The sequence below is a fragment of the Lobosporangium transversale genome (genome assembly GCF_002105155.1).
Source record: "Lobosporangium transversale strain NRRL 3116 chromosome Unknown BCR41scaffold_11, whole genome shotgun sequence".
NCBI classification, from domain to species: domain Eukaryota; kingdom Fungi; phylum Mortierellomycota; class Mortierellomycetes; order Mortierellales; family Mortierellaceae; genus Lobosporangium; species Lobosporangium transversale.
In genome coordinates, this window is record NW_019028989.1 from 548,178 (window position 1) to 573,817 (window position 25,640).

The window sequence follows — 25,640 nt, forward strand, 5'->3', positions numbered from 1 at the left end:
TAAAAAAAGTCGTTGATAATGGATATACAAGGGCCAAGCCAGAAGTAATCAAATGGAGAGTGCAGTGTAATCACAGCAAACAAAGGTGTCCATTAAAGAATGTGAGTGTGCAAACACAAATGTGGGTTTGTGCATAAAGGAAAAGGGCAGGGGAGAGAGAAAAAGGTAAAAGAAGGCAAGAAGGAAGAAAGAGAGGAAGGAAAAAGAAAAAAAGGTTAACAACCTGGAACAATCTATTAAAATTAGAGGAGCAACGACCAAGGAAGGGCGCTTTGACTCTGATACTGTCAATCACTGTTTGTCCGTCTTTTGCCTCCCATGCTCATGCATATTGTTCATATTACAAAGTGTGGAGGAAATCCTTTTCCTTCCATACACAACACACTGCCCGATACAGATTTCCCCACAAGAACAGATCTTTGTTGGGCAAAGCCATAAAAATAAAAAATAAAAATGAAAAATGAAAAATGAAAATCCAGCTGCGGCGGCAGGATACAGAAATGGAAAGGAAAAGAACAATAGAGGGTTACTCACATAGGATGCGCTCAGGCACAAGAGATGATGAATTGTATACTTATTACCCACAGAAGAAGGTGATCTGGAACAAAAAAAAATTGGAGGTACGTGGACGAGTAAGAAAGAAGAGAAGAAGAGAAATGAAGAGAAGTGAAGAGAAGTGAAAAAAAGAAGAATAAACAAGACAAATAAAAATCGTACTTTTTAGTTGAATTGAAGGAGACATCGACATGTGTGCGTGTTGTGCTAGGACAACAGAGAAGGCACCAGCACCAAATGATAATAAAAAAAAAAATGGTGCCTGAAAAAAAGGGACAATGGGACAATGTGTAAAACGCAATGAATATCAGGCATGTCTCAATCTTCAATGCACATACAAATACCCACGCACGCACATATTTTACTTACTGATCCAAGAGAGAGAGAAAGAGAATAAATGAAGAAAGAAAAATACAAGAACAATACAAGCCAGTGCAGTAATGTTGGCACACACGAGAATAGAAAGACGACGACGACGACGAACGTTTGTTTCTGACCTTGTCTGATTCTTGTAAAGGAGGGGAGAAGGAAGAGGAGGAACGAGGGCTTGCATAACCATCACATCAACATGCATGCAATGCATGCCCCCCAGTTTACTTCACTCGTTGTCCAAATTCCCTCGCTCTCTTTTAAAGATAGGGCTAGTGGAAAGGAACAAAGAACCATCCATCCACTTTGACTCTACGATTAATTAAATGTTCCCAGCCCAGGCACTGAATAGCTTCGTCTGATGGAATATCCCTTTACCACATCCTACCGACATGACCTTTTTTTTTTTTTTTTTTTTTTTTTTAATCTGCCAATCAATAAAAAAATGACCAAGAGGAGAAGGCAATAACAAAAAACTACCACGATCAAACTACAACACCAAAAAAAAGGGGGATTGACACTTCTTTCAGCCCGAGACTCCAATTATCAAACCTCACGAAAAAAATAAACAAGCCGTTATAAAGGATTGTACATCTGTGTGTGTGCCTGTGCCCACCCTTCCTGCTGTATCCCTTCTACCTGCCCCATTCTCAGTGTGTATTGTGAACAGAATTCGAGCTGCAAACCATTGGTGCTCGTGGATTCTTGTTTCTCTTATCCCATAACTGCAACGGGTGCAGTGGACAAAAAGGATTATTGGACTAAGAGCCGAACAAGTTTCATGATGTGGAGTACTGTTTCTGCCGTTCTATTGTGAACTTACCTGAAACGTGATCTACTTGATCAGTCCAGTCAGATCAAATATAAAAAAAAAAAAAAAAGAAATAAAAAACACTCCCTCGTTGATGTCGCTCGACAAGCCCAACAAGATAAAGTAATATTGCGCTGTCGTGGTGTGAGTTTGAAGTTTGAAGGGTACTTCTGTTCTTTTTGTTACAAAAGGAATAAAAAATGAGTGTTCCTTTAGCTTTAGAGTTGTGTGACGGAAGTATGAAGCGAGCAGGGCGTAACGATTGTTTAGTTGCAAACGCAATGTCCAAAGTAGGAAATAGCGAGGATAACGAATAAAATCTGGCCTCAGACAAATAATGGAGGAAGTGGGAAGAGGTGAAATGCAGAAGTAAGGTGCCTGCAGGGTACAAAAAATAACAGCAAAAGATAAAGAGGAAAAAAATTAAAAAAAGGGAAAGGAAAAAAAAAAAAAAAAAAAGCGGAGGTTCAACTGACAAAGAGAAAAGGGTGTAAGGCCAAATAAAAACGAAACAGTGGAACAAAAAAAAAGTTGGATAGTGGTTTAGTTCAAGCAACGATGTTGAGAGGTTCTCGCGTCTTTCTATTCATGCAAACGCACCTGAAAGTTCCTGCATGTGAGTGTAGATGTTCCTTGCTACAGTCAGTAACTGTTGCTTTGTGTTGCTTTGTAAAATAGTTTGTCTTTATATTGCTTCATTGCTGTCATTGACATATCAAACTGTTGCGTAGTTTGCTTCTTCCTTCCTTCCCTCCTTTTTCATGATCATCTTTTTTTAAAAAAAAAAATCATGACTTGGCCTAGTTTGATACGAAATTTGTGAAATCAAGATGCGGTCACAACTTTACTATTGGATTTTGCTGCGCGACAAGTGTCTCTGTTTCTGGATTGGTTTTTTTTTGTGCCTGTCTGCCGCAAGGAATATCGCAACTCTTGACAGGGGACCGAACAGAAAGCGCGGGAAAACAAAATAGCAAGAAGGCATTTTGTCCTCGTTCTTCCATGGCAGTTTACTTTTTCTTTATTACAATTACTTTGGAATTAACACAATAACATCATCCTGTCCTCGGAACATGTCTCCAGTCTTACGTGCATATTGCTTCATGTTCACAGGGATCATCTTGGATCCATTATAGCGTGCTATATTAAATTCTGTAGGTACATCATCAATCTCCTATGGGTTATGGATGTTGTAAAATAAAGAATTTGGAACAGTTAAAATAAAAAATAGGGTTTCTTTGTTATAAAAAATGATCATAAATGAAAGACGATCGACCGCAGATCTATTTTTTTTTCTACTACCTCGTGGATCAATTGAACTGTTTTCTCAATAGTATCATCCACATTGGCGAAAATGGCACCAAGTAGATGATCATCTGTAACAGATCGACTGTAGACTAGAATCTCTTTTGCTACTGCATTAAAGAAATTAACAGGACAAGGAAATCAAGACTTAGCCATGGCGATAAAAAAAAAAAAAAAAAAAAAAAAAAAAAAGACATCATTGTCACGTACCAAGGGCATCGCTTGACGCACCATCTACGCTAGTACTAGCATAAGCTGCTGCATATGCAGCTGCTGTAGCATCAGTGACAGCATTAATATTTGCCATAGTCGACGTATTTGTAGAAATTTCATTTGCTGTTATAGGCAACGCTTCCAATGCAAGTTTGGGGTTTGAGAGAGCAAATGCCTCCTGATTCAATTTAGGATTGTCTGTCGATCCATCAGGGAGAGACCAGAGTTTTGAAAGATCCAAATTTGTAAGATATGATGGGACAAATGTAAAGTTCTTGGTCCCATCATCATTTTTCCCCTCAGTTTCTTCTTCCACGACTTCTTTGCCGTAAAGCTCACAGATCTCTGGTTTTTTCGCCAGATCAACAGGTGTCTCTCCCTTCTTGTTCTTCACATCCTTGCGTGCTCCTCGTAGCAGCAATGCACGAACAATTGGTTCGTGCCCACGATGTGTTGCCCAATGCAATGCTGTCCTTTTTTTTTTTTTTTTTTTTTTTTTTTAAAAAAAAAAAAAGAAATGATTTCATGATATGCGCATGTCAATTAGGGGTTCTAAAGTTCCTGCTTGTCGACGTTTCTTTGGCGTCATAAAACAATGTCAATGTCAACTTTACTATGACTATATAAAAATATACCATCCGTTCATGGTGTTCTGACCGTTGACATCGACTCCGCTTTGACAGTAATGTAATACTGCCTTCAGGTTGCCGATTGCTGCCATCTCGTGCAAGTCATTGATCCTAAAAAAAAGTTACTTCTCAATATGATGTTCGCTTTTTTCTTTCTTAGTATTGTAGCCTAGCGATATAAATGTGTGTTGTTACCTTGCGTCCATCTCCATGATCTGTTAGATTGTTACTGTAATGATTCTGGAATATTGGTATCGTTTAGGGGATTTTATCGTGATTGCAAATCAAGTTCAAGCCACGGCAAATATTTTTAATATGAAGCTGAAGACCTCAATGATCACTAAATTACTGTGCCCATATTGAGCTCACAAGCGACTTGAGCTTGTCTCGTTTGCGTCCTATTTCCATGGATTGTTGCTTTTGTTGATGATGTATCGAATCCGTTCTACTCGAACTCACTCGCCCCATAATTTCTGCTAATGGTCCACTGTGACCTATGCTTGGTATTACTGTGCTTGTCGTATCATGCACGGTTGCGTTGCCTGGATTGTAGCCTGCTCCATATCCTAATGACGCCGCAGTAGATCCATCTCCTCCATCTCTACTTGCAATAGATAATCCACTAGATACAGATCCCGCTCTATCCATTACAGTCGACATAAAACCTGTCATAATGCCCTTACGAGGGTCCACTTCGGGTACGGGAGCATGAACAGACTCCATCTCAAGGGACCTCCAGAGTTCTAATATACTTTCAATCTTCTCCGGAGGACAGCATGCCATGGCGTATCCTAGTACTGCTAAGCGTTTGTAGTATTCACGTCCTACAGACTCATTCGCTACCTGAACAAACGTTTCCCAAGGTGCTTTTGCATCAGGGTCAAGATAACCAGACTGCAGTGGCTTCTGTGTTATGGTACCTGTACCTGCTCTGGAACTTGGTTGTGAAGATGGACTTCCACTGGTGGAATACGATGGCGAGACAGGCCTCGAAGTTGTAGATAGCGATCCAGATGCGCCACTATGACCAATGTTAATGTCCTCATGACCAGAGTTAAAACTGCTCGCACTATTGCTCTTGAGGACACGTCTCACTCTAGGTGATCCATCAGGGTTCAAGTCCACAGAGCCCGATATTTTGAGCAACTCCATGAGCCGATCGGATTGTTGTAATGCAAACACATGGTTGTGTTCCTTGAGTGCCGCCTCAATCAACATTCCTACTACTTGAATCTCAATTTGCTGGCGATGCGATTTCTTTTGACCCGCGCCTGTGACCTTGATGGCCAATTCTAACATGGCTTCATGGTCATGGTAAGCATTTTCCTGAGTCATGATCAGCCTTCGGACTAAAGATAGTCGATGCTCTGTGGCACGAATTTGGAATGGGAGTATAACTGAACTAGATCCAGGTGCTGTAAGGCTGTATGTCGATGTCATAAAGTTGGTTGCCTCAATTAAATCCATTTCTCGGCGAATATTTGTCGTTTCTGGAAGAACCTTCAGGCTATGAAATATGAAGCCAAAGTGCAAACATTAGTCACTAGTGATTTTTTTTTTTTTTTTTTTGTAATATTTCACATCTTCTTACCAGTCATATGCCATCTTCATAAGCCCTTGATGTCTATTCCCTGACGTTGCGTTGTTATACATTTCATTCGAACAATCAATGACCAGCTTTTCTGCAACTGCTAAGCGCACTGGAGGGAGCAGGCCGGGTGGGAACAAGATAGCCTTGGCGAGTTCAAACTCTGTAATAGAAATATACGAACGACACATATCCAATATTTAAATAAGAATTACAAAGAAGCCCAGGATTTAATACAGGGAATAGATTCGCATGAAACCACTTACTTCCACAACTCAGAACACCGGCCAAGTATTCTTTGTAAATGTCCTGCTCTGACACCAAGCCTAAGACCCCATCCCCTTTTTCGCCTCCACGAAGACGGATCAAATCTTCAAGAAGCAACATCCACTCATCATCACTTTCAAATCGCTCGCCCATCTTTTCAGGCCCACCGCTAGCTAATCGTGCCATCTTGATGACCATATGTAGTTGATTTGCCTCAGAATCAGAGTTTTCGAGGAACCAAGAAAGCTGTACAGGTAGGTCATACCGAGCGAGCACCTCTGCAGCAGTCAGATGTTTCTCGAGTGTATCAAGAGCGTGCTGCATCAAGCCTTGTGTGGGTGCATATTTGACGAACGCTGGGTACATATTGAGAGGATCAACTTGCTGAGCTATCCGTGGACGACTAGGAGTAAGGGCAAGAGCAGGTAGTGAGGTACTGTTGTTATTGTCGTTGCTGTTGTTATTTTGAATATAACCATCATCGCCCCGTGCAGGAAGAAAAATGTCCTTGCGTAGCTCTGCACGTCTTACTTTATCCACTACTTCATCCACGTCCTCAGTCTGCTCAAATATGGGCAGACATACAATCATGTCACTCATCACTTTCCAATCGGATACAGTCCTGCAACCATACATGCATGACATAGTCAGCCAAGCGAGCTCCATGTCATTACTGATGATACGCTCCTCCGGTTCATAAACAGGTTTAGATTCTTGTATAACTGCGCCAACCCACGGCAGATGATTGGGACTCTGAGTTAGTAGATATGTGTACAAATACGACATGGGGTTGCGAGAATCCTGGCCTTCAGGTAGTCCTTGTTCAGGAGCGTGCAGGGGACCATTCCGCTGCCACCGTCTTGGAAGTACAACAGTGAGGAAAGGCAGGACCAAACGTCGAATATCCTGCACAATCGTAAACTCATCGGTCATACTTAAACACAGCTTTACAACCTCCATAGGATTCATCAACGAAAACTTCTCTAACGACATATCCAAAACGATATCACTCCACTTGGCCTTGGCCTCAGGGCTGCGATTGTCGGGCTTTATCTCGTAGATTAGTTTGCATAGGATCTCGAGGTCCTCATTTATTGACTCTAGACCAGGGATGTGGTGATCAATTCCGTACCGAATCAGTCGGCGCTCTTCGAGGATCTGGCCTGCTGTCCTGTCAATCTCCAGAACACGATCAATATACCAGTGCGAGAGGGTTTCGTTTGAGGCAAAAGAGGACTGTGGTGACGGTAGGATCTCTTCGGCCTCTTTCTTGATGAGAGCCATATCAAGCGACGCTGCCTCGTCACCTCCATGCGCTGCCCTACGTTCCTCCAGGACTAACGCCTGCTGCTCAAGGTACGCATCCATCTCATGGTCTGATGATCCGAACACCAATGTCCTAAACTCCGGCACTTCAACCCAATCAAGATCTTTCCAAGGGCGATCCGGAGTCCAAGGCTTTTCTGAAGCTGCTTTAGCATCGATTTGTGGCAGAAGGTCGAGGTAGAGCCCCACTGGGTATGTCGCTGGAATGCGGTTTAAAATAGCTAGTCGCCATGGCCACGTTTCGCGGTTGTGGCGTGTGAAGAGGATCCTGACACCTTCAATAAACTCTGACTCCGCATACATCTGCGCTTGCCCCGCTAGATCCACATCTTTGAATGAATTAAATTGACCAGTAAGGAGTGGCAAGGGCGGTGGCTTTGAGTCATTGGGACCATCGCAGAGACCAAATGGATCAAGCGGAGCATGTGTTTGAGACTTCTGCCGCTGCAACTTTGATATCCTTTCTTCTTCTTGCGCCCTATTCTCTTTTTCTGCAGTGGTGAGTTCCACGAATGTTGAGAGTCTGCTCATATATTTCAGGAAATACCAGCGATACTTGCACCAAAGAACCTCCTTTTCTGTTAATTGAATTGCCAATAAAGCCTCCTTGGCCTTTATATCCATGGCCTCTCCAGAGGCTGCTGCTCGAATCCAGTCGATTTTGACCTCCTTAGATAGCTCACACCTATGGATAATGTCGTCCATAAGGGTTTCTGTCAAATTTAAGCCATACTCGAGAAGTGTCCTAATACTCTCTTGATCCTCAGTGGGGCTGTCGATACAATGGGCAAGGACCCATTGCTTGTCAGTAATCTTGTCAAGTAAAGTCGACACGACCTCCACATTAAATAAGCTCAGCTGCCTCAATTGGTGCTGATAAATGACGTCTGTATTCAACTCGTATGTTGTAGCGATGGCTAATGCAGAACTGTAATCCTTCATATCCAATTTACGATAGAGCAACTCTTCTGGTGGGACTCGAAGTATTCTGTATAGACTCAGCGTTCGTTTAGGGACCAATATCAATTTTTGACGCTTCAATCGATGCTCACCTACATCTTTGGATTCGAAATATTTCATCAGCTGGGCAACCCATTTGAATAGCAGTCTCTCGTTTCCCATCATCTGCGCAATCTCCTCCTCAGTAGGCTCTCCCAAAGCCTTGTCTTCTTGATCTGTCATCATAATCCAACGGTCCCCGATGACTCTTGCGCGAATCATTCGTGTGATCTCCTCGACCACAAATACCTGCTCGTCATGCATCTTGAGTCCAGAGTTAGTGAACTCAAGGCAGGAGGCGAACACCCGAGGTTCTTGGCCCAAAATGTTAATCAGCTCTGGAATTTGCAGGACAATCATAGCACCGCTCTCATATCCCAATAGAATTGCATCCTTGGTCCAATATCGCATCGAGACACACCTACCGTTAACAACACCGATGAGATGGGATGAAGTTCCATTTGAGTGGTACTCCTGAACAAGTTTTTGAAATTCATCAAAAGACAAAGCAGCGTGCTCATTCGCGCGTGCATAGTAGTTTAAGTGATCCTTGTCCCATGTCATCTTTACGCATCCACCCTGCTCCTTAGATACTAGCCAGCTGGTAAGTGACCCCGTGCAATCCAATGAAAGGGATCCATATATTTCATGGTGGATAATGGTGTGGACGGAATTCCTACAAAGGTTGGTATCACGTTCAAATAATCTTTGCACAATAAGACCTGCGGCAACAAGGCCAGTTGATGGCTTCCTCATATTGGGAGATTGGTTTGTCCTGCTCAAGGTTGTGACTAGTGAGTCGTCGAGCTGCTCATCCGATTTGTACTTTCTATAATAAGGTGATTCGGCTTTCATAATGCAAAATATGACCCCTGAAGTCACTTCGATGTCATCTACCGCGAATTAGCCATCAATAACAGTTAGGCAATTGAAGCTTTTTTTTTTTTTTTTTTTTTAGGAGGCTGGAACACGGTGCAATAATGAAGATTACCTGGAGACTTTTTACTTTTGTGCGGCGCCCCTCCAATAATAATGATACCGTTATTCTCATCCACACTCGCACACATCGTAGTTCTGAACCAGGGGCTGAAAGTAAACTTGTGATAAAAGCAAAAATAGCCTGGATCTGAGAAGCCCTCTCTTGGCCAAGTAGTCCGCCTCGGTGACAATAGGGAATGTGTCGCAAGGGTTGATCGACGATGCTGAAGATTATTTCTTATCGGTTCATCTTCGGAAGGTGAAACCATGGATGCGTCCAACTCGTCGAATGCTTCGGGTGCATTGAAGAGATAGCTTCGGAGGACACCATCATATGTGATTGTGATGAGTTCATACGCATACTCATTGCCATTGAATTTGACTGTTGGGTTATCACTCGAAACTGTTTTCCGTACATTGGTGAAGCCGATATAACTAAGGGGCTCAACAAACAGTTGGTTCGATCCACTGTTGGTCGTCAGCTCCTCTCCAGTTGAGGCGTCTTGTTGGTCGTTGGGTAAAATGGTTCCAATAAGTCGTCCCTTGATGTCCACAATTTCAATCATCCCATCACTGTAGCTCCTGGCCACAAGGCGTGAGTCAGCACTCCAAGCAATCTTCCTCCATTTGGGATAGAAGTCCTGATGTCGTTTTGCGGTAGCACCCCAGGCGGCATGAACGATCTGATAGCTAGAATTGAGGGTTCTAAATTCGATTTTGTCCTCGTGATTAACAGCAAGGAATTGACAGTCAGGACTAAGGGAAATCTGCCAAGCCGATTTAAGTGGTGTAAGAGTTGAAGCGATACCGGATGGGACTGTAGTGGTAAGAAAGAGTGGTGAGATGTTTGCGGCGATGCGTCTCAGAAACCATTGTTTCCAACGGTCTAGCACAACAAGCTGCTGAGAGAGTGAGGATGAGAGCTGCGTACTTTGTTGCTCTTGCTGCTGTTGCTGGTAGAATTGGTCTTTTGTGGAAAGCAATAGTGACAAGTCCGCTGTATTATCATTGGGTGTCCATGTGGCGACGACATCGATATCGTAAAGCTGCCTTTGTTTCTCCATTTTGTAATAGAATGAGTTGATGACAATCCAAGAACAGCTTTTCAAGGTGAGCTATTATGGCTAGTTTTATTGCTCACTCGTCTAAGGAGAATGAGACCCTCCTATGGATGACAACTTTAGGATGAATTTGTTCTCGAGCATTGACGGCATTAATTGTGACGTGTTTTTTCACTCTAGTAATCGAGATCGCACCTCTTGTTGTGCAACATAGCGTTAGGAAATGCGTGTGCCACGCAGTTGGCTAGTTGGTGATTGCCACACGGCCATTCTCCCTATGAGCTCGCCCTTGCTGGTTGCAGAAGCGGATTTATAACCCAGTCCTCGTCAAGGTTGTGGATACAAAGTGACTCTCTCAACTTCTTCAATACTGTCTATTGACTCCATCAAGGACATACGAGTAACAGCAATACAGTTTGCCAGCATGCACTTTTAAAGATACCCTTGAACTTGTAAGTTGTAACTTGCTGCCAGAATTGTCACGTCTTCAAGCAACATCCCCAGCAAATCGAGCTCGAATTTGAGGCCATTTGGCTTCTAAGATAAGCTCACTCTTACTTTGTCAAGCCACTTGTCGCTACGTGTGTGAAATGATACTTCTCCAATCGATACAATACCAATAAAAGCTAATACAGCAAAGCTTTCCCGCCCGTGGCTGAGTGCTGTGAAGACATGCCCGTTGGAGCAATTGGAGGCAAAAAAAAAAATTTAGTCCGATGTCTGAATCAAAATACGCCTGCGCCAGGCTAAAAGATAAAAAAGATCGATCAATCAGTCAATTGTGTCCATTTTACACACCTTTGCTTTCTTGTCATCGCATCCCTCTTTCCTTCTTTCCCTCTCTCTTCCTATTTCCTTTATAGATCGCAAAGGTGTCGAGGCTTGTTCTCTCTTTCGCGTATAATAATCTTTTCCTACTCCTTTGACGAATCACTTCAAAACGGAATTGACACTTTGTTATTAATGCAGTCTACTGTCTCAACAGGATCTCATGATCCCTCTGAAAACCCTTGGTCAGAGTACATCAAGGAAACCCTGCTACCTTCCATTACCACAGCCTCGGTGAATGAGCGTACTCAACTGCTTCACCTGTTGCTCGTTCGCATCAAACGCAAAGGTAATGACCCTTGCCTATCTCATTTGAAGGATCAATATGCTGCTTTTGTTGTGAAAGACGCAATAGCCGATGAATCTTGAGCTCAATGATAAAAGGAAGCTTACTCAACAGCCCTTGCCTTCTTGCCAAACTCTTGATTTAATGTTAGATTTACCAATCGAGCTGTTACCTGCACTGGTCCACATCCTCTTCATTTCATACCCACGCTATCATGATAGACATTCGCGACTGACTGTCCTCGACATCCTGATTGAACTTAACAACTGGAATTCGGATGAATTCCTGAAGGTCATTGTCCCTGCAGTGCAAAGGGAGGCTGAGAGACTCTCGGCCAAGAGCATGGACGGGTAAGGATCAATAGTAATAAGTTACCAGCATGAATCAAGAGGAGTCGCGCTTATAAAAATTCGTCACCAAATATGACTGACATCTTTGGCTGTTTGTAGTGTCTACATCACTGCAGCCGTTCACCGATTTGTGATCTTAAATTGGATCAATGTGCTGCTTAATTGCGTATTGGCGACGACGTCGGCAGGATCGTCGTCCTATTTCAAGCCATTGATTAGCTCGCAGGCTGTGCTTATTGACGGGCTTGTAGATTCTGACAAGAAAAGCGTCGCTAACGGAGCGATCGCAGATGTCCGCCGCTGTATTCGCAAGGTTAGCTGCGAGGCTCTGCTACTTTCTTGAATTTGAATACGGATTAATGCACTTGCAATACTCACCGATATTAGACGTTGAACTTTGATCTGTTAATAGAATGCTGCATCGATTCCCTTGTTTTTGGAGTATTTGACTTCAACAACAACCACACCAGCATATCTCAACTCTGTATTACTAGGCACAGTGATCGATGTTGCTTTGCGCTTGAAACATAAAGCTGACGCTGCAAAAGAACAAGTTTCTTCTAGGAAAGATGCCATCATCAAATTCTATTTAACTAACCTCATCTCGTCGAAGCAGGCTGTCCCTGTACGATGTGCTGTAAGTGGAGGTTTTGAATTAAGCTTAAATTAAACTTGTTGACTCCTCTCGATTTAGAGTAATTTTTTAAAAAAAATTGACTGATATCACCTTTAGGTGGCATTCAATGACTTTATTCATCACTACGTGACATTGGAACTCTTCAGAGCCGATTTGCTTCCAACTATTGAACGTCTGGTTCTCCGTGCGCCAGAGATCGTATTTGCATGTAATACTTCGCATCCGACTATGTTCTTGATCAAGTTGCCATATGATAATTATCAGCTCACAGGATTTTAAACATTCGGTGCTTATTAGTGCTTATTCATCTTGTCAAGTCCGTTTCTTTTGATCCCTCGCCTATTTTCGGTTCTTCGCTTCAGGACCCTCTTCTGAATGGATTGCGTTCAACTTCAGAACCAACAAGGATATCTGCCATTGCTTTGTTTAAACAATTTGCTGTCCTCAGCAAGGAGGAGGAATATGTCTTGAAAGTTGTATCAGAGATGACTAAACAACTTACCACAGGGAAGATCTCCTCACCAGACCATCGTGGCATTTTCTATGATTGCGTTGGAAAGACAGCTTCAGTGAAGTCGGAATTAGTCTCGGTAAAAGCTTTACAGGGATTGACCACCATGATCAGCAAGGAATCGAATGAGACAGCTGTTACATTTGGGATTGATGCCGCCATCCTGCACTTGCAAGTTTTATTAACTACCGGAAAAGAAACACCTGAATTGACAGCGGTCATTAAGGCTGGAGTAACTGCCTTAGGTAGTCCTCGTGCTTCTCTGCGAAAGACATGGGCCCGTGGCATGGGTTCATTGATCTGGAATGGTGAGTTTCTGTTTGTAGGATGACGCAGTATAGCCAAGGCTTGAATCTACTGAATCATAAGAATTTAAACTTATTTCCTTTGCCCTGCTTATTTGCTCATAGCCGACTATCACAAAGATTCGACCAAGAGTGTTTCACTGTTTTTAGCACCATTGACTGCTACCTACAATAACATTCAGAAGGCACCGTTGACTTATAAGGATGGACCATTAGAAGGATATGTCGCCGTAAGTGTAGCATATCGGATTGCACAGTACGGCGATGCCACTGCGCGTCAACTCATTAAATCGGCCTTGACTATATCACCAAAACCCTCCATCATCCTGTATGATAAGGTATACACCAAATTGACTACAGCAGAAGAAAGCATTTGGTTCGTGCATGCCCTTGAAGCTTTAGTAGCTGAGGAGGTCATTGATCACGAGGCAAAAATGGCGATTGGCACAGGATTTATCTATGTTGCTGCTGCATCACCTTTTGCGGATGCACGTAAGGAGGCATTCCACGCTCTTCAGCGTTCAGCAAAAAGTGACCTCAAGAAGATTGGCACAATCATTAAGGAAGCGCTCATTCGATGGGTCTCGACTCTTGAAAATCCTGTCAAGGACTCTACAGTAGCCCTTGCTGCGACCACTATTCCAACTGATCGCCATATCTCGACATACCGTCTCTCGGAGATTTTATCTGCCATCACTACATTTAACGAAGACGCAGATCAGACGGCTATGGCCGAAGTTGCAACAGAATTAATTGTGCTCTCTCATCATGAGGCTATTGCCTCACCCACCAAGAAGTACGACTGGATGAGTGTGGTGCAACGCGCACGGTTGGATCCAGGTCGTCTAGTCGCAGATTATCAGGACCGCATTGAGCAACTCATTATGGAAGCAGCTTCGCTTGAATCAACTTCCCCTCAAATGTACAAAGCAGCCATGTCCACTATCTCAAGCCTTGTTTTCATTGCTCCTTCGATCATGATTCCAATTTTTATGGGTCATATTGAAGAGGATCTCGATGCAAAGTTATTGGACAATATTGGTGAGCAGGAAATTGCTATATGGAAACACCCTGAAGGCGAATTGTATATTGATGTGTTGAAGGGCGCGAAGAAGCAGGGAGGGACTGAACGTGGCCGTATCGCTTTTGATGAACAAAAGTTTAATCGTGAGGTGAAAAAGGCGCTATCTTCCACGGCTCAAAAGAAGGCTTTGACCAACAGCTCAGCGCCTGCTCCTCCCAAATTGACCAAGGACGAGCAGGCTTCTGTCGATGCGCAGCTTGCAAAGGAATCTAAGATCCGCAAGTCGGTTCAGAACACCCATAGTCATCTGATTCGTGGCCTGGCCACAATTAGTGCATTAGTTGATGGAAATCCAGAGGAGCTTACTGCCAAGCTGGTTGAACTTGTGCGAGTTTTGTTGAACGGTGTTGTCAAGCGTAGTGGTCCATTAGTTGGCACTACTGCCGTCGATACATATCTCTTACTGGGTCGCTGTGTCTCTGATCGCCTCGACACTATTCGAGTCCCATTGGCCCTCGCTACCCTTCGGAGCTTGGGTGTCAAGGAGATTCCTGAAAATTATTTGGAAGAGCCTCTAGAAGAATTAGTTTCACGCGTCCTTTACCGTCTCCGTTATGTCACTGGGAAGCAGCCGTTGCTGCCACCAAGCTTCGCTTACTGCTTCCCATTGATTCACAATATTCTTCAGAATGGTGGCATTGTCAATCCAAATAAATCTGCCACCGATGCTAAGGAAACATCTCAGGAGCAAGTTCAGATTGCCGTCGATATTGTCTCATTCCATGCCTTATCTGGAGCTTCGGATTCGCTTCCTCGTAAGGAAATGATTGCTTCATTGATTTCCATTATCAAAGAGTATCCTCAGCTAGCCAAGACTGCCAAGGACTCGTTGAGCGATTTAACACACTCCATGGGTAACAACGCTACTCTGGACGAAATCAACACACTTCTGGAAGGTCTGCTATACAACGAGGTTTCGGTTCGTCAAGCAGTCCTTGCCGCCCTCGAGCCCTTAGAATTGACTATTATTGACTTTTCACGTGAGTTATGGACTGCCTGTTATGACGAGGATGCTATGAATGCTAAGCTTGCCTTTGAGCTTTGGGAAGATAATGGAATGGAGGTAGAGCCTACATATGCTGAAGCTTTGCTGCCTTATGTTGTCCACCAGAATGGTTTTGTTCGACAGGCGGCTGCTAAGGCTATTGCCGGCGCAATCAAGCTCTATCCCGATACTGTTTCTGCAACATTGAATGCCATCTATCTTCTTTACCATGAGAAGGCGCAGCCTATTGTCCCCCAGTACAACGAGTTTGGTCTTGTCATCCAGGAGTCCTTGAATAGACAAGATCCCTCTGACCAGCGTCTTGGACTGTCTATGGCACTTAAAAACATTGCACCTTTGATGACTGCGGCAGACCTCCAGCCTTTTGCGGAATTCTTGATCCGCCAGGATGCATTAGGTGATCGCAATGCAGATGTTCGTCAAGGTATGCTGGATGCTGGTTTGGCTATGATCACTGCACACGGCGCGGAAAATGTCCACACTCTTATCCCTGTATTTGAGAACTATCTTTCTGAACCTGCGCGTAACTCGGAGGCCCATGATCGTATTCGTGAATCCGCAGTCATTCTTTTTGGTGCCCTTGCTCGTCACTTGGATCCCTCCTCGCCAAAGATCCCTTCAGCTGTCCAAAAATTAATCGAGACCCTCGACACTCCTTCAGAGGCTGTCCAAGTCGCTGTGGCCAATTGTTTGCCTGGTTTAGTCAAGTGTATTCCTGACCAGGTCCCTGATCTGCTTAACTCGCTTATGGATAAGACATTTCATTCCAAGAAATATTCACAGCGTCGTGGTGCCGCCTACGGTCTTGCTGGTGTCATCAAAGGCTGTGGTATCTCTGCTCTCAAAGAGTTTTCTATTATGGCTTCGCTCAAGGCTGCTGTTGATGACAAGAAGGATCCTCATGCCCGTGAAGGTGCTATGATTGCCTTTGAGACCCTGTCGCAAACCCTTGGTCGTCTCTTTGAACCATATGTCATTCAGATCTTACCCTTATTGTTAGTTTGCTTCGGTGATTCTGTGATGGATGTCCGTCAAGCTACTTCTGATACTGCTCGCGCAATCATGGGCAAGCTCTCTGGACACTGTGTCAAGCTTATTATGCCTCACCTCCTCGCTGGTCTTGACGATCGCCAATGGCGTACTAAAAAGGGATCAGTCGAACTACTAGGATCTATGGCCTACTGCGCCCCTAAACAATTGTCAATCTCCCTTCCCACCATTATTCCTCGACTTTCCGATGTTCTGACAGACTCCCATACTGCAGTCCAAGAAGCAGCTCGTCTTGCCTTGACTCAATTTGGTGAGGTCATCTCTAATCCTGAAATCCAGGATCTTGTCCCTATTATGATGGCTGCGCTTTGCGACCCCAACACGAAAACCCATCCTGCTTTAACTGCTCTTCTCGGGACCTCGTTCGTGCATTATATCGACTCACCTTCTCTTGCTCTCGTGATGCCCATCCTGGAGCGCGGTCTCCGTGAGCGTGCCACCGATATTAAGAAAAAAGCCTCACAGATCGTTGGAAACATGGCCTCATTGACTGATCAGAAGGACCTGATCCCATATCTCCCTCGCCTTCTGCCAGGCGTCAAGGAAGTTCTGATTGATCCTGTGCCAGAGGCACGTGCCACAGCCGCCAAGGCCCTAGGTACATTGGTTGAAAAGCTCGGCGAATCTAACTTCCCCGATCTTGTTCATGAGCTTCTTGATACTCTCAAATCTGATACATCTGGGGTTGATCGCCAAGGAGCTGCCCAAGGTCTTTCTGAGGTTTTGGCTGGACTTGGTTTGGAGCGCTTAGAAGGTCTTCTTCCTGAGATCATAATCAACACGGATTCTCCGAAATCATATGTCCGCGAAGGTTTCATCTCATTGCTTGTGTATCTTCCTGCAACTTTTGGTCAGCGCTTCCAACCTTATCTTGGCCGCATTATCCCGCCTATTCTAATGGGTCTTGCGGACGAGTCCGAATATGTCAGAGAGGCTTCCTTGAAGGCAGGTCAGATGATCATCAATAACTATGCCACCAAGGCTGTCGATCTACTCTTGCCTGAATTGGAACGTGGTCTCTTTGATGATAACTGGCGTATTCGCCAATCATCCGTGCAACTTATGGGTGATCTTCTGTTCCGCATCACTGGCACCAGTAAACAGACTGGTGTTGATGATGAAAACGAGGAAGATGCACCTGAAGAATTTGGTCGCTCTGATAACATTCGTAAGAAGCTCATTGAGGTCCTTGGCCGTGACCGTAGAGATCGTGTCTTGTCGTCATTGTACATTGTTCGTGCAGATAACTCGGCTATTGTCCGTCAAGCTTCGCTTACCGTCTGGAAGTCTTTGGTCACCAATACTCCACGTACCTTGAGAGAGATCTTGCCAACGATCATGTCGATGATTATTCGTAACCTGGCCTCGAGCTCGTACGACCGTCGTATGGTTGCAGCCCGCACTCTTGGAGATTTAGTTCGCAAGCTTGGCGAAGCTGTGTTGTCCGAGATCATCCCTATCCTTGAAGCTGGACTCGAGAGTCCCGAGAGCGATACACGTCAGGGTGTTTGCATTGGTCTGTCGGAGATCATGGCGACTGCTGGAAAAGTTCATGTTCAAGACTATGTCGACTCGATCATCCCTGCTGTGCGCAAGGCACTTTTGGACGAGTCGCCCGACGTACGCGAGGCTGCTGCACAGGCATTTGATACTCTGCATCAGTGCGTTGGCCCTAAGGCTATCGACGAAATTCTTCCTTCACTTTTGGCCAACCTTCACACTGGCGATAAATCCGAATATGCTTTGGAGGGTCTCAAGGAGATTATGGCCGTCCGCTCTAACGTTGTGTTCCCAGTCCTGATCCCCAACTTGATTGCTCAGCCCATTACAGCTTTCAATGCCCGTGCTCTTGGGTCTCTTGTCTCAGTTGCTGGAACGGCTTTGAACCGTCGCTTGACCAACATTTTGGCTGCACTGATTCAGTCACAAGTCAGCGAGACGGATGAAGATACTCTTCAAGCTCTAGAGTCCACCACATGCGCACTTCTACAGTCTATTGATAATGCAGATGGAACTAATACACTTATGATGATGTTGTTTGAGCTTGTCAAGTCTGAGGATTCTTCGAAGCGCTCCTCTGGATGCAACATCCTCGCCACGTTCTGCACCGAGTCGACTCAAGATATCTCGCGCTATGTTTCTGACTGGATCCGCGTCTTGATTAGCTTGCTTGATGATCGTACGCATTATGTCGTCGTCAGCGCCTTGGCTGCATTGAATGCCGTTACTCGCACTGTCCGTAAGGAGGAGCTTGAAGGATTAGTGCAGTGTGTTCGTCGGGCTGTTCGTGCTGTCGGCACTCCTGGTATGGATTTGCCAGGTTTCTGTTTGCCTAAGGGTATTGCTCCATTGCTTCCCATCTTCTTACAAGGTCTTATGAATGGGTCTAATGCTATCCGCGAAGCCTCTGCATTGGGTGTTGGCGATTTGATTCAACGTACCTCGCCAGATGCGCTCAAGCCCTTTGTTACCCAAATTACGGGCCCCTTAATTCGTATTGTTGGCGATCGTCACCCAGGAGAGGTCAAGAGCGCTATTTTGAGCACTCTGAGGTATGTTTACTGCTTTTATTTGGCTGTTTGGACTTAGAATCTTTATATCTATTTTCACATACAGCAGTTTTAACATTCAATTTTCATTCCAAATAAATTACTACTATGTCTATTTAGTTTGCTTCTTCAGAAGGTTCCGGCCCACCTCAAGCCCTTCTTGCCTCAGTTGCAGCGTACGTTCATCAAGTCTTTGACGGATCCCACGTCCGCCACTGTTCGCGTCCGTGCAGCCACTGCGCTGTCGATCTTAATTTCTCTTCAAACAAGAGTTGATCCTCTGGTCACCGAGTTGATTGCTGGTATTAAGGCTAGCGAATCTGGTGTCAAGGAAACCGTCATGAGTGCATTGGAGACCGCAGTCAGTAAGATTGGCGCCGGCATGAGCGACGCCGCTAAACGATCTGTCATCAGTGTCGTCATGGAAGGCATGGAAACTGGCAACTCTGGTATGCGAACGCAGAAGTTCAAAAAAAAAAAAAAAAAAAAAAAAACTGCTATCTCAAACAAAATACTGAAAATAACAAAAAGGTCATTGAAACTAATATATATTATTTCTCATTATTTTAGAATCAATGTGGTTGGCTTCCGCCAAGTTGTTGGGCGCTTTTTGTAAGCATCAGAGTACTGATGAGGCGGCTTATTTGGTCCAGACACAGATTTTAGGCGAAAACATTCCTTTGAGTGCATCGATGCTGGCTATTAACTCTGTTCTTGTAGAATCGCCTCAGCTGTTCATTGAGACGGGTCATGTCCAGGAAGTTGCCAATGCGGCATTGGCAGCAATCCCCAATCCTGTGGAGGGCAGTTCAACAGCTGCCGTATTAGCTATCGGCAAGATGCTCATCAATGAGGCATACCAAGTCGATCAAGAGTTGATAGGCGAATTGCTCAAGAAGTTGACATTGCACCTGTCCCTAGAAATCAATATCGAGTCGAAGCGATTGATCCTAGTCTCTGTTCGCGCTGTAGCGAGACAATCTCCATGGTTGGTTGAGCCACACCTGAAAGAGATTGTACCTCTGATGATGACATCTGTCAGAGAGCGTGTGATCCCTATTAAGTTGGCAGCCGAGCGCGCATTGTTGTTTGCATTACAGCTTCAGAAGGATGACTCGATTTATCAAAAATATTTAGGCACGATCGATACAGCCGCTAGCAAGGCCCTCACAGACTACCACCGTCGCATCCTATCGAAATTGGCAGTTAATGAGAGAGCTAGATTGGAGCAACTTCATGGCCAGGAAGATGCGGAGGCTGCAGAAGAAGATGCGGAAGTATATTCTGTGGGAGGGCTGAATTTAGGCACCAATGATGATGAGTAGAAAGGAAGAGAGGAAAGAAATTTTCCTGCTTTTTTTTTTGTAGATGATTTTATAAACATGGTATAATAAAAAAAGTGTTTTTTGAGTGGCACTTCACGTCTTTTTCATAGTTGTTCTATCTGCCAATCTATTCTACCTAAGAGACGCAGCATTACTGGCCATATGGGTTGGTTTGATTGATGGCATTTGAATACTTTCTGTTAGGGTTATTGATTATATTACTGGTAGAGCTCTGAGAACCGAGATCAAGGTTTTTCGCGAATGGCGCATAGCGATGCAAGCAACCGAATGATAAGGTCTCAACTTCAAGCAAAAGATTCGATAGTAATAGGATATTTAACAACTGATGAATAATTTTGTATTCAGGATTGCAGCGACAAGTGAGGGTCAGCTTGAGACGTCGCGTAGAATAGTTTCCTGTAGCACAAGCTCTACTAGAAACACGTGGCACAATTGGTTAGAGAGTCATAGAAGGTTTGCCGCCAACGATCTTTTTTAAATCATCTACAAGTGACCACGCGAGGGAGGCTTTCGCCCCTTTCTTTTGACCTTGTTCTTATCCTCACTAGCCCTCTTGAGGCCCCAAATTCCACACCTGTAAACATGTATGGATGTGGATGAAGATTCGATAACCACTTATTTCTTCAGTACATTCCATATTCTGTCTTTCGGTCGATTCAAAATCTAGTTTACATCCCTCATTTTGTCTGTATTTCCCTCTTTCTTCTATTAGTCTTCCTTTATATCTTCTCTGTATATGCTTTTGTTTGAATAAGCGGACCATATCTTCTAGCAGTCATGATTCTTTTTGGAATGATTAAAACGAAATATCTGCTATGCAGATCAAAATGCCTTGTATTTAGTCTGTGCTACAATTTTTTGCAATGAGCTCTAAAAATGATGTCAATACAGCGATCTTCAACGGCTTTTTATTTTTTAGTGTGTTTACTTTTGATGCAGTCCAGGTCTGATTGGTCCTGGCCACTTGTTTCTATCGCGACTGCATCTTTTGCCTTTGAGCTCATTTGGCCTGAGCAACCATAGTCTTCACAATGATAAAAAGACATCTTTTAACAATTAGCCCTCCCATTTTAATCTGTTAGCGGTTTATAATGATCTCAAAACCATTTCATTTTCCGTTCGCTTACTTAATCTCCCTATCTTTTGCTCTATCCTCTAACTCATTCCTACACTCGCTCTTTCTTCTTTCATTCCTTACTATTTAACTCAGGCCTTCAGATACATTTCATCAATTAACAAGACATAATAGATAAATAATATTTACCTTTTTTTTATTGCCTACGTGTCAATAAAAGATAAAGGAAATGCCAGCACTTCGCTATTCAAATTCACCTTCACCCATCACCTACTACACCTCCAACAGTCATCCCGTATCCTCTCAGCCTTCAGAGCCTTCTTCACACCATCATGGCGCTGTAATGGACACTACACGCTCTACGGTGCTGAACTCTCCACCCTCCTCCCCCTATATGTCTCATTTGCGCAGGCGCCATTCACATGATGTTCGATATCAGTATTCGCATCAAGTCTCATCCCAGCAGCATCAGGACCATCACCAACAACAGACTTTAGCACGAAGTACGATTGAAACATATTCACTCCCACAATCGATAGTAGAGAATGAAAGTCAACTGGGCAGAGTACCTCCTCTGAACAACCGCCCATATCAACAACAGCATTATTCTGAAGGGAACGGTGACTTTAATAGCCGTCAAGGATTCGAACAGGCGTCCTCGTCTAGATATGGGTACGGAAATGGGTATGGTCAACAGCAACGCGTTCAATATCTTCGCCCCTCCTCCTTTGCTTCCTCTAGCGCTGCCGCCGAAGAAGCATCTTTCCAGCATCTGGTTGCATCACGCCAACAGGCGCAATTGCAACAGCAGCAACATCAACATCAACATCAACATTATCAGTACCACCTGAACCGATACCAACGACAGCTGCATTTGCGTCCTATTGTGCCTGCACCGTCTGGACCAGACTCTACCAGCTCTACATCACTACAGCAACATCATCACCAGCAATATCATCATCAAACAATTCAGAGTAATCGTAGCAACAGTGTTGACCATAACAGCATTAGCGGTGGTCATAACAGCAGCCTTAGCAATAATACCCATGCAAGTCAACTTAATATATCACCTTCATTACATCCACAGTTCCGTGCTAAGGCGGTTTGTCGTCTGACATGCAAGAGTTGTCGTACAGATGTGTGTATGCGTGGCATGAAGGCCATTTTGCTTGCTGATTCAAGGATTGAACTATATTCGACAGATCGCCCACCCAAAGGGTAAGCTGAAAAAAAAAAAAAAAAAAAAAAAAAATATTTTGCTCTTCCACCCGACGATTCGCTTTAGTAAAAAAAAAAAAAAAAAAAAAATGACCATCCTGCATACACTTTTGTTAGAGTTCAGCTGGTGTATGATGACTACAGGACACGGAACTGCAAGTGTCGGATTCGTGACATAGCCTGTCTAGGTTGTGGCAATACTTTAGGCTATCATGTTACTCAACCCTGCGAATCCTGTCTTGAGGCTTGCAACAATGGTCATTTCTGGATGTTCCACTCTGATGCTGTCACCTGTACGGAGCGATATCTTCCCAAGGCATCATCACCAACAAGATACAGGAAAATAGACGGTAGTAGAAATTCAGGAAGTCGAGACGAAAGCAACCTGCATTCTTCTTCATCGTCATCATCACCGATAACAATAATAGCTTCAACACCAACATCACTCTCATCTTCTTTTGCTCAAGAGCCCGATCCTTCATTAAGGCGACATACCAGCATCCACGATATGGAGTACTACAATGCCGTCAATGCTGGAATATATTCAAACCAGCGCTCCTACTGTAGCGATTATTCAGTAAATGAGGATGATGAAAGCGAAACTGAAGAGAAACCACAGGTAATGCTTTGGGCTGCCTTGCATGCACAAGAGGAACGATATCTTCAACAAATGCAGCAACAATTACTGATTCAACAACAATATCAACTACAGATGCAGCAACGCATGCTTCAATATCAACAACCACAGAGGGAACAAGAAGAACAGGGAGATCGACAGCAATTGGAAGACCAACAACAACAACAGTCAAATTCAGTCCCAATTTCATTTACGTCGATCATCAGCCCCCCAACAGTCGGTAGCAGGTATCATAGTATGATCAGCACAACCATCAGTAACGCCAGCATGATGCTTTGGGACGAGGGCAAATACATGAATCAGTATGAACAGATCTGCCGCTGAAGAAGCTGCGAAACCCCCCCCCCCCGCAGGATAATAAATCTCTTGATCTCCATCTGATATGAAAAGCGATTAATCAAAATGCTCACGATGTATTCAAGAACAAGTATAGTCCTTTTATTCTTCAAACAAGGCATGTTCTTTTGTCAACAAAGACTTTAAATGTAGTATAGTGTCTGTGATAATGGCACATACAAAAAATGTGTTCTATGCAATTACTCTCCCTTCTGTTGTTGTCACATAAATATTCATATGGTTGATTAAGTGTAGAGCACCTTATTTTACATGCCTCGCTCGGCGGCTGCGGCATTTGCAACAGCTGGATCAATTTCGGGTGGAGGCGCCGGTACCAGCGATGTAATAAAAGTCAGCAACCCATGCTCTATGCTTCGCCAAGTAGACACAGGCGGTTGTTGTGCTCGGCGTTGTTGATCTACTTCTACTGTCTGAACTTGCGCCTCTAATACTTCATTCGAGACAGTGGTCGCCGATGATGGTGAAGATATGGCTTGGGTATCATTACCACCAACATTGCTGTGGGGTTCATTTCCTGACGTAGAATTGGGAGCTTGCTGTAAATTATTCAAGACATTGTTGTTATCAAGTGAAGTTGTTGATGTTGTAGAGGTATTCTGGTGAGCCTGAGTAGCTGTGGTTGTGGGTATGGGTGCTGCCCCGGGCTGCGCTGCAGGAGGTTGTTGTACATCTGCTGGTGGATGAACGATCCTCCGAACAATCCTGAGTCGTCCTGTCTGATGTCTAATAATCACAAACGACACATTAATGAGAATGAATATTTTTAGCATTGAAAAAATATAAAATAAAATAAAATTAAATAAAAAATAAAAGGAATAGCATCACTATCAATACATACAGAAAGATGATAAGGGCAGCGATATGCAATAGAACAATACGCTCGATACTCCCGTTTTGACTGAAGATATACACGCCAAACGCAAGCTTCATTAAAAGCCATAACGATGCAGCTCTTCGTTGATGATCCCTCGCAACGTTAACTTGTCTATTTACATTGGGTTCTACTTGTCCTGCTACCGCCTGTTGATCCTGAGCAGACTGAGTATGGGACGATTCCTCGCTATTAAACATGAAGGAGCTGCCATAGTATGCTTGAGCTTGCTGTATGCAGTGTTGGTGATGGAGAATCGGCAAGTACGCAGCAGGAACTAGGTATGGCATACCACTGGTTGTCAATGAGAGCATCCAGAGAGAGTGCAGATAATGTTGATTTGTTAATTTAATGTTGTAGTCAAGAAAGGCTGGCTATTGCTAATGAAATGAGTTTGTAATACGTGCTCAAATTCTATTTGTCCTCCTTGCAGTGCCCTTTATGCAATAGCAGCATAGCTAGTGCGAAGAGAGGCCTGAATTGATTTAACAGCGAAGATACTTACTTGATAATGACATGCTGCATAGATTGTTGTGCAGGAGACGGAACAAATCCAGCAAAACCAGAAAACCCATAAGCAGGTGGGAGCAACGGGTCAATGAATACGCTGAAGGTCGGCACAGAAGTGACAGTGCTGTGAGTCACCATACCACCTTCGGCTTGGCTCCATGGCATTGTTGTTGACACTTCTGCTGTTGAAGTAAATGGAGTTAATGAGGGGGTGGCATTGATTACTGATGAATTGCTAGAATTGTGTGATGCTAATGGCGTTGCAGCGGTCGACATAGTGTTCTCTCTGAACCGAAGAGATGAACCTGGTGAACTAATGTGTTGTCGCTGTGATACCACCAAATGGATAGTGGGTGAAATATCAGAACAGTCGACCTTTGTTGTTTTTAATATCAAGACAAAAGAAGAGATAATTATGGGTCAACAAGAAAGGCCTGATTTACCTAATCATCAATGATAAGCTTCGCTAAATACTACAATATTATTACCTTTTCAAATACTCGATCAAGTGAATCTTTGTCGTTAAGAATACGCCCGCCATAGATAAGTCGTTGATCAGTGATAACAGGTTTCGAATCCAATCGAGTAGCAATGATTTCTTTGAGCTCCAGTATAGTGCACTGTCGAGTAACTGATAGTGTAAACTTGTGAGGAGTGTGCGCAGGTGAGCTGATAATCACTGACAGCGTATCCATGGCTAGAGACTATCTTTTTTTCTATTCTTTATATTTAACCTCAGTATGGTTGCTTTGGGGTTAAGCAAAGAAAAGCAATTTGAAGAGAGAATTTTGCAAGGGAGTCAAATTCAAGAGAATGGAGGAAAAAGTGTGTTCATGTTTGGGAAGAATGAGAGATGAAATTTTAGTTGGTCACAGGACCAATTTCATTTCATTTGGACTTTTGCGCCATGGGAGGCTGA

The 25,640-nt window shown here is 43.9% G+C and overlaps 6 protein-coding genes across 6 annotated transcripts; 2 read left to right on the forward strand and 4 right to left on the reverse strand.

The window, feature by feature from the left end:
- Positions 1-73: 73 nt before the first annotated feature.
- On the reverse strand, positions 74-1,459 carry BCR41DRAFT_22902 (hypothetical protein). The gene is made up of 3 exons (XM_022020057.1): positions 925-1,459; positions 718-817; positions 74-598 (listed from the first exon to the last, which is right to left on the reverse strand). The coding sequence occupies exons 1-3, from the start codon at positions 1,136-1,138 to the stop codon at positions 292-294; spliced, it is 621 nt and encodes a 206-aa protein (XP_021883132.1). The 5' UTR covers positions 1,139-1,459; the 3' UTR covers positions 74-291.
- Positions 1,460-2,738: 1,279 nt separating this feature from the next.
- On the reverse strand, positions 2,739-4,114 carry BCR41DRAFT_350174 (hypothetical protein). The gene is made up of 5 exons (XM_022023619.1): positions 4,078-4,114; positions 3,889-3,993; positions 3,251-3,726; positions 3,038-3,150; positions 2,739-2,909 (listed from the first exon to the last, which is right to left on the reverse strand). The coding sequence occupies exons 1-5, from the start codon at positions 4,092-4,094 to the stop codon at positions 2,766-2,768; spliced, it is 855 nt and encodes a 284-aa protein (XP_021883133.1). The 5' UTR covers positions 4,095-4,114; the 3' UTR covers positions 2,739-2,765.
- A 113-nt stretch (positions 4,115-4,227) lies between these two features.
- Positions 4,228-10,104, reverse strand: BCR41DRAFT_369368 (secretory pathway protein Sec39-domain-containing protein; the record flags this gene model as incomplete). Its single annotated transcript, XM_022026449.1, has 4 exons — positions 4,228-5,389; positions 5,474-5,633; positions 5,737-8,955; positions 9,054-10,104. 4 exons carry the CDS (start codon positions 10,102-10,104, stop codon positions 4,228-4,230), a joined length of 5,592 nt encoding a protein of 1,863 aa, XP_021883134.1.
- A 743-nt stretch (positions 10,105-10,847) lies between these two features.
- Positions 10,848-20,122, forward strand: BCR41DRAFT_320585 (armadillo-type protein). The gene is made up of 9 exons (XM_022021400.1): positions 10,848-11,218; positions 11,367-11,565; positions 11,665-11,878; positions 11,978-12,202; positions 12,299-12,410; positions 12,500-13,021; positions 13,124-18,710; positions 18,828-19,156; positions 19,278-20,122. The coding sequence occupies exons 1-9, from the start codon at positions 11,065-11,067 to the stop codon at positions 20,030-20,032; spliced, it is 8,097 nt and encodes a 2,698-aa protein (XP_021883135.1). The 5' UTR covers positions 10,848-11,064; the 3' UTR covers positions 20,033-20,122.
- A 2,081-nt stretch (positions 20,123-22,203) lies between these two features.
- On the forward strand, positions 22,204-22,650 carry BCR41DRAFT_286531 (protein FAM72; the record flags this gene model as incomplete). The annotated part of the gene is made up of 2 exons (XM_022020283.1): positions 22,204-22,346; positions 22,464-22,650. Coding segments are annotated over 2 exons (330 nt in total), but the record flags the coding sequence as incomplete, so codon positions are not given.
- Positions 22,651-23,415: 765 nt separating this feature from the next.
- BCR41DRAFT_420799 (hypothetical protein) lies at positions 23,416-25,563 on the reverse strand. Its single transcript, XM_022029944.1, has 4 exons — positions 25,210-25,563; positions 24,717-25,096; positions 24,179-24,505; positions 23,416-24,063 (listed from the first exon to the last, which is right to left on the reverse strand). Exons 1-4 carry the CDS (start codon positions 25,414-25,416, stop codon positions 23,586-23,588), a joined length of 1,392 nt encoding a protein of 463 aa, XP_021883137.1. The 5' UTR covers positions 25,417-25,563; the 3' UTR covers positions 23,416-23,585.
- Positions 25,564-25,640: the final 77 nt, after the last annotated feature.